General features: G+C 43.3%; 1 protein-coding gene across 1 annotated transcript in view; it reads right to left on the bottom strand.

Annotated features, from left to right (window-relative positions):
• The window catches only part of CTNNB1 (catenin beta 1), a 104,567-nt gene that overhangs the window by 59,797 nt on the left and 27,660 nt on the right, over positions 1-17,110 (bottom strand). Inside the window, exons 2-12 of the mRNA XM_078663526.1 lie at positions 16,786-16,842; positions 15,892-16,119; positions 15,415-15,668; positions 14,248-14,486; positions 13,961-14,162; positions 13,116-13,260; positions 12,778-12,881; positions 6,719-7,057; positions 6,309-6,467; positions 5,821-5,940; positions 4,628-4,778 (exon numbers count right to left, since the gene is read on the bottom strand). Coding sequence (XP_078519652.1) covers positions 4,628-4,778; positions 5,821-5,940; positions 6,309-6,467; positions 6,719-7,057; positions 12,778-12,881; positions 13,116-13,260; positions 13,961-14,162; positions 14,248-14,486; positions 15,415-15,668; positions 15,892-16,119; positions 16,786-16,798 — 1,954 coding nt within the window. The 5' untranslated portion in view covers positions 16,799-16,842. The remainder of the gene's footprint in view (positions 1-4,627; positions 4,779-5,820; positions 5,941-6,308; positions 6,468-6,718; positions 7,058-12,777; positions 12,882-13,115; positions 13,261-13,960; positions 14,163-14,247; positions 14,487-15,414; positions 15,669-15,891; positions 16,120-16,785; positions 16,843-17,110) is intronic.

Raw genomic sequence — 17,110 nt, 5'->3', positions numbered from 1 at the left:
CAATGATGTCCACTAAACAAAATCTTATTGATACGAGATTTCAGAAAACGCGTGTGCTGAAGCAATTTGAGACAGAGCCCCTAAAGTCTGAAATTATACCATAGACTGGTTGACTTTCTTAAACTTGGTTTTGGTTCCTGCTTAACCGTTCTGTTAATGTGCAGCCATCTGTCCATCTAGTAAGCTGTTACTCGTTCTATTTAAGGCATGCAGCATAGTGACCTCCTTGCCACGCAAAAAATAAAAATTATATATACACACACATATATACATACACACACACTAACCCACACAATGCACTCCTGCTAAGTTTGTCATTAAGTCTCCAAGAACTGCTTCATTCCAACCTCATTAATGTTCACCATGTTCCCAGATTTGCCCATGGTTTGCTCCAGAAAGAGCATACTTACATTTGGTGTGGACTTTCGAAATAAAAATAAAAAAATACTCCAGGACTAGAAACTATTTCCCTACTCAAATCATTTCTGTAAGGTTACTTTTGAAATAAGTACGTCGGAGGAGTTAAAAGCTACTGACTTTAAAAGAAATACTACATTTATGGAACAAAAATGTAGTAAGCCAGTTTGACTAACTGCATGATAATTTCAGGCATCTCTGCAGATATTGCCTTAACAAACAACTTACATTTGGTAACACAGAACCTGGTAGAGACTGTCTAGCCACAGATTTCTTACTGCCGAATTATCCCCAAGCGTCAGACTGAATCCCGAAATTTTCCATAAGCAGTACTACTGTGCCAGTGGATGTCGTTGCCCGGATCCGCATCGTGTCGGAAGTAATGTGCTCCGTGCTTCTATAGGCGCCACCAACATGCGCCGTGCCTCTATAGGCGCCACCAACGTGCCTCTATAGGCGCCACCAACATGCGGACTTAAATTTTTTAGCAACTCTCCACACCAGGAGCCTTCAAAAACACAGATCACTGGTGTGGAAAACTAGGGCCTGAAAAAGGAAGTACTATTATTGCCTCCAGGAAAGCAGTCATGATGTCACGGAGCCTGAGAGGACAAGTGGCTCCAAGGAAGTGTACATAAGAAGAGTACTAGATTAAGGTCCCACTGAGGCAGGATGAAAGGCTAGAGTGGCAACATGTGCAGCAAGCCTTTCAAGAGCCTAATCAGGGATTTAAATATGGATGGTGGATCTGGCAACCGCAGAAAGGCGGAGATGGCAGAAAGATAGCCCTTAAGGGTGCCCAGAGTGCTGCTGGGCAATAGAAAGGATAAAGAGAGACACAAGAGGAGAGCAGAAGTCAACCCGTTTATTTGCACACCATGCCACAAACTTATCCCAACAGATGGTTTATACATTGTAGACTTTGTGCAGAAGGTTGAAAGCTGTCAGTCACCACTCAATTTCCATGAATGAAGGAGGAGTGGTGACCACTTGGGGTAGAGAACCCTTCTTTGCTGCTGCGACAGAAGATCCTCCTGAAGAGGCAGCCTGATCGGAGGACCAATGACTAGAACAAACAGCTTGGGATACCAAACTCTGAGCTCAGTCTGGAGCCACAAGGATGACTTGGGCCCAGTCATTCCAGATTTTCTTCATGAGAACTCTGGGCAGGAGTGGTATGGGTGAAAAAGCGTACAGGAGGCCTGAGCGCCGCGGAGACAAAAAGCTTGTCAGAGTGAGCAGTCATAGAAGCGCCAGAGTGCATGACTGCTGACATTGAAGGTTCTCAGGGGTGTTGAACAGATCTAACCATGGTTCTCCCCACTGCTGAAAGATACCCTGCACCACCTCTGGATTGAGAAGCCACTTGTGATCCACTAGCATCTTCAGCAGAGTTAAGCTGCCCTGCATTCAGACAACCGGCTAGGTGTTGAATCACCAAAGATATGCCCTGAAGTTCCAGCCATATCATCTTGACAAAGGGTCCACCACCACCACCCTGCTTGTGGCAGTGATGTTGTTCATGAACACCTGCACTAGTCTTCATTTGATGGAGTAGAAATGCTTTCAATGCCAGACGGATCGCTCGGCGCTCCAGTAGATTGACACACGGTCAGATCTGGTTTGGGAACGGAGAGAGGTCTGCAGCTGACCCAACTGTGGATCGTTAACCACAACTACAGATCTTTTACAGTTCCATCTAAGATCTGAACCATATTCGAGCGATTCCACATATACCGGACCCACCGGAACTTTAGGTACCACTGCAGAGTCTGCATATGCCAGCAGACATATCACAAGTAGAAGGCCACGAGACTCAGCAGCCTCCGAGTCAGTCTCACGGCAATCCAAGACCAAGGCTGAAACACTGACAGACTGATTATCTTGACTCCCTATTTAGGATATGCCCAAAATTGCACTGAGTCCAGAACAGCGCAGATGAAAGGAAGGGAGCATCTGAGAGAGAATCCGGTGCGACTTCAGCATGTTGATCGGGAACCCCAGCGAGTGCAGGAAGTCCATCGTAGTCTGGAGGTGGGAGAAGTCAGCCAGGGGAGAGTCCACCTTCAAATATCCAGTCATTGATAAAGACTGGCACCCCTGATCTCCACAGGTAAGCTGTGACAACAGTCATCACCTTGGTGGACATCAGAGGACACTGGCAAGGCTAAAAGAAGGCATGGCCGCAGGGAATATGGAATTATGCGTCCAACGGTACCATCCAGTCTCCTGGGTCTAGGGCAGACAGAACTTGAATGAGCATTTTGAACTTTGAGGAACAAATTGAGAGGGTGCAGGCCTACGATAGGCTAAAGGCCTCTGTCCTCCCTGGACACCAGAAAGAACAGCCAGCACAACCTACTTCTGGCATCGGCACCCTCTATGGTTCCCTTGGCCAACTGAGTGGTCACTTCCTGGCAGAGAAAGGAGAGCGGGTTCTCAGTTAGCCTGTCGCAAGTGAGGGGGCATGAGTATCCCCTTCGGACAATCTGAAGAACCCAGCAGTCTGATGTTCAAGACTTCCAGTGGGGCAGGTGAGGACATACCATAATTGACACCCAGTGGGCAGTGGCAGGGTAAGAGGGCAAATTTAAGGTGTTGGAGGCTGCAGCTGCCAGAGAAGCGGTGGATTAAACTGGCCCACCCAAGACGTCGATGGGTACTACATCCACAGCCTTGCAAAGGCTGGGAAGCGTGCATGCTGTGGTGTCTTGGCAGGTAAAGACACAGCTGGAGGCTCCTTCGTGGCCACAAAGGAACGGAAGACGGACTAGGGTTGGCATGGTACCATGGAAAGGCCCAAGGACCTGGCTGTAGCTCGGATATCCTCTTGAAGCAATCCAGCGTCCAGTTTGCCTCGTCTCTAAAGAACGAGAAGCAATCAAAAGGGTAGGTCCATAAGTGATGCTTGGATATCCCTGGAAAAGCCAGTTCTCAGCAAGGTGGTCATCTCCAGTTCACATCGAATCGTGAACTTAGCTGCCCCAATCTTGTCAAACATAGCTCGGGAGAGCATGGCCCAGGCTTTCTCCAGGACCATGGGCAGCATCTGTGCTGCAGAATCCCACAGCTATGGGATTATTGGCCCAAAAGGCATGCAGTGTTCATGGACCCTAGTGCCAGGCTGGTAGAAGAAAATGTATCTCACAGACTACAGACCGATTCCCTATCCGGTGGAGTCAGATTACAGCAGGATTTACACAGAAGGCCGAGGCTTGGGACACCAAGCGCTCTGAGGTAGGATTTTGTGTGAGAAGTTGTGCCCCTCAGAAAGTCACGTTCCGGATCCCATGTGAAGGTTCGGACCAAGTTCTAAGCAGAATGCCAGTGATGGCTTCATTAAATGGGAGAAGCAGTTAGGCCAAGGTCCAGGTTGTAAGGGGCATTAAAGACTTGCACAAAGTCAGTCGAAAATCAACTGCAGTTGGCTCTCTTCTGATCTGCGCTGAAAGGAGGGAGAAGAAACGGACGCCTGAGTAGTGGCGGTGACTATATAGACCCAGTGCATGGATGATGCCGTGCGGAACCCAAACTTAACCATTAGCATGCAGGAGCACTGCTTATGGAAAATTAACGTACCCAGTCCAACGCCTGGGGACAATTCTAAGGGAAAGCATCTGAGGCTAGAAGTGTATCAGATACACTTGCCCAAGAGAAGATGGTAGCTATAATGGAGCAGAGGATGGTCTATTTTAGAACATAACTCTTCCCTTCAGCTCCTTTAGGGCTCTAGGGTCGAACAATAGTTCATGAGAACAAACCAGAAACAAGAATAAACTTTATTTGCAGCCTTTCTATCCAGTGGACTCAAAAGAAACATTGCTTAATGTTTTTAAATTGCAAAACATTTGAAGCATTATGCTGTAATTGCTGGGGTGAGGTGAGAGAGGATGCCTTGTGACAAATTAATCTTAGTTCTTTACAGAAAGAATGTAATTTACCATCTAGATATATCTTCAATAGTTAATATGAATTTAACAAGCAATAAAAAGCCCAACGATTAGGTGAATAAACGGAGCTGTTGCAACATGGTCACATATTTTAGTCACAGGCTAATTGTTAGTTTTTGCCTACAAGTTTCTGCTATCAAGACCAATTAATCTATGCCATCATCATGCAATCCGATCTAGAACCTACGTTAATGCACATAGAAATTGTGTTGAAATGGGTATCTGCGTAAGATTAGTATTAAAACTGTAATTCAACTTACCAACACCTTCATTTCTAGAATGAAGCAGCTCTGTCAGAGGGGCAGTGGCTCCCTCTGCCTCAATAGCTTCGGCAGCTTCTTTGTCCTGTGCCAGTTCACACAACACCCCAGCAGCAACTCTTTGGATGTTTTCAATTGGCGAATACAGCAGCTAAACCAAAACAAGTTTGCAGCAGGTCACATCCAGGTTCCCACACGGAATAAAGCCACTTTGAGAACCACTTGCACAGCAAGCTAGCACCTTTAAAGTTAAGGGCAACCCAACCATATAATGTAACTGCACTGGAGAACTACCCATTGTAAATTGCAGACCACGCATGCTCAAGGATGTTACACTCGGTTCACATATCAATAAAAGCAAGCATTGGAAGATGCCTTTATAAATAGGGAGTCTAAAATGTGCTTCTTTTTTATGTGACAAGATTTTAGGAAGCATATTTGGAGCGCCCAGCAGTATTTACAGTTCCAGTAATTGCACCAAATGCTGGAGGCCCTTCTGAAATTCTAGATGCACCAGTGGGGATTCCCATTTAGACTCCAGGCCTGTCAGGCACATATGCAAAGCATGGCTGAGCCAGAAGTAACACTTGGGAGGCAGCATTTGTTTTCCAAAGGACAACCGAGATACAACCTTCAACTCATTACCACGATCTATCATTTTGGTGCAGTTCTATTCCCAGGTGGACAGAGTTCACAGGACCTCATATTGGCCAGTTTGGGCATCTAAAAGTCCTTGCTCATCACATTCTAATGCAACAGGAAGTGGATATATACCAAGCTGCTTGCATGTTACAGGTCCAGGTAACACATTTACTATTGAATCCACATGTGCTTACTGTTTGGTCAACCTCATTTTGCTACCCAAGACCAAACAGTTAAGATGAATTTTATAAGCCAGGCAAACACCATCAGCATCATGACACCATAAATGCACAATGTAGGTTTGGGGTGGTTAAGGTGTTGGTAAGCACTGAAAGTTATCCTCTAAATCTAAAAGGACCCCACCCCCAAAAAAATAAGTTATCACACTGAACCAAAACAAGGGAAAGAAAGGTTTCAAATACGATACCTAGAGAATTGGCTTCAAATTACTGAGATGCGATGCACCCTCCTGCTCACCCCCTGCCTCTGTGAAGCGCTCTGATATCTGCAAAGATCTTGTTCGCGCTATATAAAACTCTGAATAAACCTACCTGCACAAACAGTGGAATGGTATTTAAACCCCTTATTACAATTCTGTTGTGGACATCACGGGCCAAAATATGCAACGCACCAGTACATCCCTCGACGATTTCTTCCATTCGAACCCCTTCCTTGAAATCAAAAAAAGATAAATAACTTCACTCACCAGCAAAAAATGTATAGTGCTTCTAGAAAGACTTCATACATTGCACCACTTACAAATGAAAAAAATACTTCAGAAATTGTAGAAAATATTGCTATATTAAAAACAAAAAAAGATTACCAAATCTAGTGCAGGAACAATGAAAAACTGCTATAATGGGTAGTAGAGAGGCTTAAAGTAATACAGTTAAGACTAATCCAATTGTGAGGTTTCACTTTCTAATAGCTTCCGAATTACCCCATTCAAAAACAAAAATATATGTATATTTGGGGTTTGATGATGCCCATTCAAATGAGCTAAACTGGGCCACTCATGCATCCGCACATCGTTACCTACCACAAACTGCTGCTGTGTTCCACCCATTGAAGTGCGACGTTGAGTATCTTGATGTGCCCGAACCAACAGCTGTACTAATCTTGGAATTGCACCCTGTTCCCGTAATGGGGCATGATTTGCTGGACACAGTGCAAGATTGCGTATGAGGCCAACTGTAGCCTAGGGACGGAAGGGGGGGGGGGGAAAAGCACAATTACAATCCGAATGGTAGATAGGGCTAATAGCAAATCTAGCAATTGCATTTTGCAACTTTATGGCCAGAGTGGTTCACGGAAACTCAACAAGTAACCAATATTTCAGCAAGTTCTTTGGTTTCCAACACTGGCAATGGAGCCATAAGCAAAAAATGAGGGGATCTTTACGTTACAAATTAGAGACAATAAAAAAAAAAATCACAAGTATGACATTACCTTTATCAGGGGCCAATGAGAGGGTGGATGTAACAGTTTAACCACCACTGGAAGTCCATAGTGTAGACGTACAGCATTTTGAGCCATCTCTGCTTCCTGGTGTCTGCTGGTTAGATGACGAAGTGCACAGATGGCAGGTTCAGTGATGTCCTCTCTGTCCCCAGCACGTAAAACTGTTCTCACGAGAGCCTCAATGCCACCAACTTGACAAACCATCATCTTATTTTTATAATTGTTGCAAGTAAGGTTGGAAAGGATCCCAGCTGCACAGGTTACAACATTGATGTCATCTGAGCCAAGAAGTTGAACAAGAGTTCCTAGAAGGCCTTCCATTCCTTCCTGTTTGGAAGCGGACAAGAACACATTTAATGCAAATCCCCTTTAAAATCAGTTCTACACGTCCTTTAGATGTCACATGTTACAAGAGAATAAGTAGCCCCCCCCCACCCAATTACCTCATTTCTAAAATATCCATAAGTCTCAAGTCGTAAAGCAATAGTTGATGAACAGTCTAAAAAAAAAAAAAAAAAAAAAAAGTCGAATGCAATAGGTTGGTCTTTAGTTTAAGACACGCACAGACAGAGCAACATACCTATAAAGGTATACACAGACCACTGACACTCGGTGCGCTTGACCCAAAGGAAACAGATCTGCCTACTTGTATGCTTGCTGCTGTGGCCCACTAAATTAGACAGAGGTAAGGTAGGAATGAAAAAAAAAAAAAAAGGGAATGAGAAAGGATCTCTGAATAGAAGATCATCCAAAGTAGTAGCAATCAGCAACCATCCTTTGGTGTTTGGCGGCTAAGGGGAAAGGACAGAAGATAAAAGCCATGGGTGAACTGTGAAATTTGGACCTGTAAAGAGATGGGAATGGTACAGCTGCATTCTTAACCCAGATTAGGACACAGCTCTCAGATTTGCATCCGGTTTTTTGGACATCATTTTCGGGCAGTATATTGGTATAGTGGAATATGGAATATGAATTTGAGAAGTGAACATGTTAGTCTGTTAATTTTGATTGGAAAGGATAGTGGAGAGATAAAAGACTAAAGGATTTTTTTTAAGGTCTTAGCAGTAGGAAGAGGCTTTTGGATGAGTAAAAATGAGTTTGAGGGAAGTAGTCAGCGGGGAGAGTTTAGAAAGGTGTGTTTTAGGGGATTGGTGTAGTAAAAGGAGGTGTCAGATGATGCAAGGAGGGGTAGAGCAGGAGAGAGTCTAGAAAGGGTTATTTTGGCGATCATAGTGGCATTGGGTTTGGGATAAATGAAGAGTGGTTGTAGAGGATACATTGATAGATGTATAGGATGAGAGATAGGGTAGTGCATTAGAAGGAGTAGTAGAAAGAAGTTTGAGATGAGTCAGAAGGTTGGGCTAAAGATATATAGAGCGAAGTATAGGCTGAGAAATAGGCTAGTGCATTGGAAATGCTAAATTAGTAGAAAGTGATATAGATCCATAAGTACATTGAAAGTATATAGATACATAAAGGAAGTGTGTATATTTAGATTAAATATATTGATCGAGGCACAGGATGAGAAATAGGGTAGTGCATTGGATATGCTTTTTCAGGAGAAAAGTAACAGACACAGATCCAAGTACATGGAAGGTACATAGATGCACAATGGAAGTAGGTACATGTAGACCAAAGATGATTATTTTTTTATTTTCTCTTAACATAATTATTTTACATGTTTTATAAAGTAATGTTTTAAATGTTCTAAATTGTCCAATGGATGAGAGGCGGTTAGAAGAGAGGTGCAACTACCCTTGTCCTCTCCGCCCTTAACAGGCTCGAACAGGCAAATACCCTAGTCCTCCCTGCCCTTAACAGGCTCAAACCGGCAACTATCCTGGTCCTCTCCGCCCTTAGCCTCTCCGCCCAGGCTGAGACGCCCTAAGCCTGGCCTTTTTTGTAGCTCTAGTAATCAGGTGACCCCTTCAGCCAATGGGAACCCTAGCCCTTGCAGCCAATCTTAGCCCCAGTCCAAGCAACCAAACAGTTCAAAAACCCTGATCTCTACGTCCAATAAAGGCCTTAGCCCTACCACTAGTCCCAACCCAAGTCCAAGAAGCCAATGGTACAGGTAGCCCTAGACCATACTTGCAATGGAAAGCCTAACCCTACTTAGTCCCACAAATGGTCCAACAACCAATCACACCAGAAGCCCTAAATAGCTACTTCCAATTAAAGGTCTGACCCTAGCCCCACCCTACTCCAACAACCAATAACATAGGAAGCCCTAGTCCCTAATTCCAATAGAAATCCTAACCCTAGTCCCAACCCTACAATTAAACCAATCAGAACCCTCAAATACCCAACCAATGAGGACATTAACCCAAACCCAATAGAAACACCAGATACAACCATCAGTCAGTGTACACATGTGCCAACCACTACCAGACCATATAAGGTCCCAGCGACCTCAGACAAGGTTTGCTGGCCAGGGAGTTGGAAGCTACTTCTCCTGTTCAGAATCTCCTAGGAGACAGACACAGGCTCAATCCACAACTTCGGCCTTCTGCAGGTAAAGGCTTCACTAACTCAAAATCTAACAATACTGTTTGAAGAAAGCTTGACTCCCCCTGCTGGCCAAAAAACGAAGTGCACAGGCCCCAGTAAATACATTTTAAACAGCTCACAGAAGCACCCTCTGATGTACAAAACCCCTGTTGGTGGGTGGGGGTTGGGAGGCAGGGGGGCTGGCCTCAACTGAAGCTTAACCTCTGGAGGCAGAGACTAATACGCCGAATCGATCCATAAGTAGAAGGCCAGCCCAGAAGTCTGCTATCGGAGTCCATTCAGGAGGGTTTTGTGTTCGATGTGGAGGTCATTCTATACGGATTTCTTGTCTAGGGTTGTAGTGAGGTACACTTATTAATGTTCGTAGGCCAAAACTTTGGTGCGAGTAGAGACAGTATGAAATTAGCATCTGTGGAAGGAATGAGTTTAATTTACAAAACAAAGAAGGCGAGGGTGGTATGGGTCAAGTAAGAATTTAATGAGTGAAACAGAGCAAAATCTCTGGCCCTTGCTGTAAATCGCCACGGAAGTTACCATTAACCTCTCCATTTACAGTATTATCTGGGGAGAGGGTTTAAATGGCTCAGGAGGGGGCTAGAAAACATTGAGGGGAAGCAGTGTCATAGCCCCGTGATAAAAAAATAAATTTAAAAAAAGCCACAATTTGGTGTGCTAGTTTTCTGCCAGTTTGCGCAGAACTGCCAGGGTAAGGCAGGGAGAACCAGATGCCCTTGTTCACTAACCGGGTGCAGAGGTACAAAGCCCCACCCCCCCCCCCCCATACAGTTTGGCAACACAATCAGGCCCTTGAAGTGACAGACAGGAAGGGCTGAATTTATGCATGACCGTATTTTGACTATTGAAATTCAATTTAACGTTAGTCCGTCAATTCCCAAGCAATATTTTATCTCTCCAAGAAATCCCCGGAATCACTGATCTTTTACATGATAATCTGTATTTCTACTCAATGCAGTGCACAGACTGCATGCCGATCCATCCTTTGCACAAAATCACATCCATGTTGCACTGCAATTCAGTAATATGTTTCTACAATTCCCATTTAAGTAATCTAACAAAGTGTTGTAACGTAACACCACACTAAATACACAATCCAGTGTTTAAAGTTACTTGTATAAATCCTCATCACATGCATAAATTAAACCCAATACACTAGAACTCCCATAGATGCAGATTTGTTAAATGGAAGCCAAACCTAGCCACTATCCGCTTATATCTGCTAACACGAGTCAGGTAACAACAAGCACAATGCTAAACACTCTTCTTGCTCAGCAACCTTCATATAAAGGGTTTAGCAAGAAAAGCAGCTGCTAAGCAAATTGATTAATTCTGCTCGTATCCATCTGCACCCGTGTTTTTCTTGCCCACAATTGCTTCCATGCAATAAATCAGTATTATGGGAGGTGTTTAACTACATACAAAACAAAGAATTGCCATCAGGCCCTTTACACAGCTTTGAAAAACATACGCCTCAAAGTACTCAGAGTAAATAATGTTTCTACCAGCACTTAAGCACCACCAATGAAATAAGGGGGGGGGGGGGGCATTTCCTTGCGAGAAAGTCACTTCAAACCTCTCAAAGGCAAAAGCAAAGTAATTATATGCATCTACCACATAGCTATTTTCATATTTTATGTAACGTGCACTGAATTGTGCAGGAACTATTCAATCAAATCCAAGATGGTGGCCTGGTCTCCACGCTCTGTACATTCGCCAATTTTCTCAATTGCTTGGTTCAACTGAGTGGAGTACTGTCCCATTTACTGCTAAAATGCCAGGAAACCTCAACATCCAGTATTGTGGCCACCTCACATTTTAGAGGATCCCATGACGATAGAATACATTGGAGAGGGGGGGGGGGGGGGGTGGATGCGTTCCATAGACTCACACACCCAAATAAGAAAAGGCTCAAGTTAAAGGCTGCGAGAATGGCCCCCGTGATGGTGCATTAGGAATAGCCCAGAGATCCAAACACTATTTCAAGCAGGACTGCAGCAAATCGAAACCTTTAGTCCGAAGTGTGACAATTAGCAGCATAATTGATTAACCAGGACCTACACTTGGAAAAGCGAGAATTGTGAATTGGGCTTTTTCCCCGTCAAACATGCAGTTATTGGGATAGAGGTAATGCAGTTAAACAACCCTAATCTTTCAAAAGCATTTCATAGGTCTGTTGAACTAGCAAAGATCCAGTAAAGAACAAAATGAACACAGTTTATTGATGAAGTAAAATAGTAAACAAAACCCAGTCCAAGCCAACGTGAACCTACCACGTCAATAATGTGACACTAGACTGATGCATTGTCGCGGATCTGAATAAACTGCCACTGTACAACTCCTGCATGCCTTGTGTGCTGTTAGGCATTGGTGTCAGAGCTGATCAGGGGCGTGGGGAGGTGCACGTCCACACAAGCACCCTAATCTGAAAACTTAGTATACTACTCGTGAAGGAGTCCTTCATTAGGGTGACCAGAATTAGAGAAACGTGGCATAATTTTAAGAGCATACAAAGCAGTTTCAAATAAAAGGATTGGACTATCATTAACTCCGCCCCACCAGTACCACCTTTGATTACCAGTCAAAGATCCTGGGAAATTCACCACTGAAAAAGATTACGTGGTGTGGCTAAACGATCAAGTTGACTTCATCCATTATGCTAGGTATGCAAACGTATTGGCACGCCCCTTACTTAGAAGCATAGCTGCTACACTAGTAATAGCCAGTACCAGTACTTCTGCTGCAAGTCCAAGGCAGTTGCTACCGTCCATCTTTTCAAGGGGAAGAAAATAGCAGGCCACCAATGCAAGCTTTCAAATAGTAGAGGTAGCTTCCCTCCATTGATGGAGAAGCCCTACTGGAGAAAGATGCTCTCTCTACATCCCTTCGAAATCACAAATTTTGAGGGTACCAATTTAGTGACTACATGCTGTCATGTGAGACCAGAAGCAGGCAGAAGGCGGTCTGTGACAAAGGGCTCTGTATTCGCTGGCTCCTTAGAGAAGTGGATCAGAGTAGGATGCAGGTTGTGCGGGAGAACACTATGCTGCTGTAATCTCAGACTGCATTCTCATCCAGCCCGCCCCCCCCATACAGTTTCACTCGACCATTATGCCATGTAGTGTGCTCCCTACTTTCCGGACTGGCTCCTGTTCAGAGGATTCCAATCAAATGCCTACAAAAATACTGATCCCAGGCAACAGGGCATTCAACATTATAAAAGGCTGCATGTAGATCAGCATTGGTCCAAGGCTTTAAGTCATCTACTCAAGAAATACTACAAAGTCTACACAACTCAATATTATTTTCGTTTAACACCGAGTGTCAGTTTACTGATGTTCGAGCATGTAAAGGTTTGGTTATCTAGATTAGGACCACGTACTGGAAGAAACTTAATCCTATTGGATACTGTTTATGTTTCAACTTCAACGATATAATGATGCACATTGTGATCAACACAAAGGGGAAGAGAAAAAAAAAAAGACCCCCCACCAAAAACACAAAAAAAAACATCTCCTTACCTGTTTTGTTGCAGCATCCGAGAGATTTCTCAGGGTCCAAAGACAATTTTGAACAAGCCGTTGGCTCTGATCGGTTAAGTGAAGTCCTAAAGCCTGCATGCCACCTAGAAAAATTAATAAGGCAGAACATTTCAACCAAGCGACGGTAGGTAGCTCAGTCCATTTTAAAACTGTATAGGGTACACACAACACCTCCATCCCCCCGCTTGGGTCTATATTTTTACAGGAATCAAGTCATAAATAAGTAATTAGACTGGCAGCCAGTAGTCATTACGTTTAAAATGGGTGACATGGCATGTAACTATGCAACAAATACAGTGGACAGAAACGACACTTACCGGCTTCAACAATGGCAGGCTTGTTGCTGGAGCAAACTGAAAGCACTTTTAACACTCTGCTTGTAGTCCACAAAAGCTTTTCATAGGTATAGGTTCTCATTATATTTACTAGTGCTTGAGGTCCTCCACTGGCAAGTATAATCAACTAAAAAAATAAAAAGACCAGGTTGGTATATTCACCTAGCATCAATCAATCAATGCTGTTAGTAATACAGGCTTCAAAATAGCCATTCATATAGAACACAAAAGATAAAATTAGACTGCTTCTTTGACTAACCACAGGCAACTGTAGGCAAGGAGCCAAAGACTTCGGGAAAGAGGGGCAGGGCCCGGGCATCAATAGCCAAAACTATTTGAAAGAGCCACCATTTATATTACGTAAAAAACATACAACCACACAAATTGGGCATAGGGTGAGGAAGCGGAGAAGGCAGTGACCTGGTCAGTCCTTTAATATGGAGGCATAAAGACATCCCTTGGGGGACAAACCTGCCTTGGCTCACCCAACTGGAACTACTGACTGCAGAAGTGCAGTACTGAACAATGCAATGTTTGAGGCACCCAGAAGGGGATTAGCGACAGTTTTCCTGTAACTAATTCAAAGAAGGACCCCACCGTTATCACTAACCTGCCAAAAAGCACATTTCGTACCACAACTCGAAAAGAATGTTATTGTAAGAGACTAACCTCAGAATGCAAATTTGACATCCTACATGCAACATCGACACTCAACTAAGAATCATTAAATTATACAGTTACTGTTTAGTCGGTATGAAGGTTTGCGACTGAGCATTCATAAATCTCACTGGTGCAGGACGCTCATAAAATGCAAGTACTACACCAACCTTGCTCTCTTGGTTACCATAAGCTAAAATTTGAAGACAATCCGTTGTGATGGCCAGGAACTTGACATTGGTCTTATTTAGAAGTGCAACCATTTTTTGCAGCCCACCAGCTAGACGAACAGCCATTTTAGCTCCTTCCTGGTGTAATAAAAGATTATGTAGTGTAGTGATAGCATAGAAAAGCACAGAATCCACTGGAGAGCTGAAGAAAGAAAAGAAAATCCAGGTTAATGTACTTCTTATGTAAAGAAAAAAGATGCTAAAGAGTTATGTATTAGTGTTCATACCCAAGCATTTTAACAAGCGCAGGAATGCCTCCAGATTTAAAGATGGCCAACAGTCCTTCACGGTGGTGGGAAAGGTTATGCAGAGTTCCAGCAGTGCAGCGTGCCGTCTCCACATCATTTGTATTCTGCATGGTGCGCACGATAGCGGATACCATCTGAGGCGAACGCATGATAGCATGGCGGGAGGCTTCCTTTTTAGATAGTTGATGGACCATGACTGCAGCCTTGTTCACCACAACCTAAAAGACACGTTTATTACATTGCAATACAGTTCATGAACAAGAGCATCCTATTAAAAATGAAGTTCCCCCAGTCAAAAAAGCAAATGATTGACTAGCTCCATGTTCAATACGGCACGGCAATATTCCCTTGACAGTTCTAAAAAAAGGTGATGCAAAACAAGTCAAAAGCAGAGTATTAAATGTTAAAGCAAACCCAACCGGTAACTTGCATCAAGTAAGTGTAGTGTTGGCAACAAGCAATTCAGGTGGGTGCTCAGCATGGTTAAATTAGTTAGTGGCCAGCAGATGCCCTTTTCTTTTTGGGAAAGAGATGGAAGGTACGCCGTACTGCTACAAAAATGATGCATGCCCTTTCACATTTGCAGCTTTTATATTACATATTTTGCAATCCTGATACTTCAACAGTGTCTGGAACATGCATTCATCCAAATCACTTCAGTATGCCCCCCCCAAACAGTAAAACTACATCGAAGTTTTTCGTAGAACAAAAAAACATTTTAGCCACCCTTCCACCACGGTGATATTCTATTTCCAGATGGGATTGGCTATAGGTACGGGGCGTCTAATTAGTAGATTTTAGGAACTGTTAATTAACGAGCTTTCAATTAACTCTGTAAAACCACTTTCTCTACAGGGTCACGCCAGTCATGGACTAGTGAAGTGTAGCATTCAATGTCACAACTTGGTACCAACCAACTAGAATTTCCTAATTTAAATCAGTGAACCCACTTGACAACGAGAAGAGCAAAACATTGTGAATGGAGCCCTTCACCTCTACTTATATTGTAGAAGTGGCCACAAAAAAAAAAAAAAAAAAAAAACCACGATCATTGGCGGTCGCAAGCATGGCTACATGCAAAAGTTAAAACTATCAATTTGCTAAAAGCCACTCTTTAAAGCACTCCCTTAAGCAAAATTTGCTTACCTGGTCCTCGTCATTCAACAGTTTTGTAAGTTCTGGAATGGCACGTGTTGCTAACTCCGCATCGTCCTGATAATTGATTAAATTGACAACAGCATGCTTCAGCATTTGAGACGGTTCAGCTAGGCGCTGCACATTGGTAGGGTGAGCGGCATCAAACTGAGTGGAAGGAATCTGCATGCCTTCATCCAGTGTTTCAGGGAACATTGCAGCACGTACTCTCTGAGCTCTGGTCATGGCAAATTGGCCATCAATGTCTAAGAAAAATGCAACAAGAACGGTCAGGGGTAAGGAACGTAAAACGGGCAAGGCGCACCAAATGCTTAAAACATCAGATTTGGTAATGCAATATAACAAAACAACAAAAAAAAGCGCAGCCACAGACAACCCACTTCTTTAATGCGTTATTCAGCCATAGGTGTGAAGGTTTACTGGCAGTGCACCCGCCCCAAATACAAAAGCATTTCCACGGGTCCATACCTGCTACTTGTTCATGGGTGAAGGACTGAGAAAAGCCCTGTTCCCATTCGTACAAAACTTGATTACTATCGACATCTTCCTCTTCAGGGTTGCCTTTTCCACTCAGGGAAGGCGCTGTGGTGGTCGCTCCAGAATGAATACCAGAATCCAGGTAGGACTGTTGCTGCCAGTGGCTAACAGCAGCTTTTCGATCTGGTTCCATTGCCATATCCAATTCCATCAAATCAGCTGAAAAAGTAAGCAATTGATATTTAAATTTAGGTAAGTAGCAATGCACGATACATAACTCACATTTAGCCAATCCTATAGACAAAATAAACTGGGCCGCTAAGAAAGGACATTAACGATCTGCTATTTAACTGCGTGACTATTTAAAATAAAGGTGGGAAAAACCTAGAGACTAAAGCAGGTCCTTCGACGTTTTCTGAAACCTATTTTTTTTCTTTTTTAAACTACAAGAGATCATTGCTTAGTCAGCTACGGTCCTGGCAAGCCATTAAGAATTGAACAATGGTGGAGGTAATTTCAAGGAAATCAAATCAATGGGAAGTAGTGCAAGATGTACCACACACTACTTCCTTTGAATCCGGATTCTGGCTTTAGGCAAGCTTTATCAACCTAAAGTGACTTCAAGGATAGTGGTAATCAGTAATTCAAATCAAATGCTTAGGTTGGTTTGCTTTTCACAGCCCAGTTCTTTCACAGCATTTAGAGGTATTCTTTATGGATATCTCACATTCGGCTCGGTAAGTAATTCTAGTGCCAACAGCCCCAAATAATTAGCACATTTCCCCATCTCCAACATCTTAAGTGATGGCATCGACATACAACTAATTTTGAAGCAACTAGAAACACAAATATAGTTCCATAATCAATTATTGGGTGAAAAAATACCTTGGGTAGCCATGTTTGTGGTAGATCCAGATAAGCAACCAGTCTTTCGTCAAACACCTACGCAAAAAAAGGAATACAAAAATTAGTGCAAATAAAATTGATGGCAAGTTAAAAACAGTCTCAAACAGTGAAGTACAGAGCTTTATTAAAACCTAGGAAATGTTAAAGGCGGCCCACAGGCACATTATGGCTGCACTAAAACTTGGAAAGGTAGTTAGTCAGGACGAAAAGAACGAGGGTCTTGTACAAGTCCTCATGGCTGAAGACTAGAACACAAGTTTTACTGAAGAGAAACCGAATTAAGGTGCCTACCCAATACATTTTA

This window comes from Lissotriton helveticus, chromosome 10, assembly GCF_964261635.1.
Source record: "Lissotriton helveticus chromosome 10, aLisHel1.1, whole genome shotgun sequence".
NCBI classification, from domain to species: Eukaryota; Metazoa; Chordata; class Amphibia; order Caudata; family Salamandridae; genus Lissotriton; species Lissotriton helveticus.
Note: the sequence above shows the minus strand (reverse complement) of the source record. Positions and strands in the feature narration are given on the sequence as shown.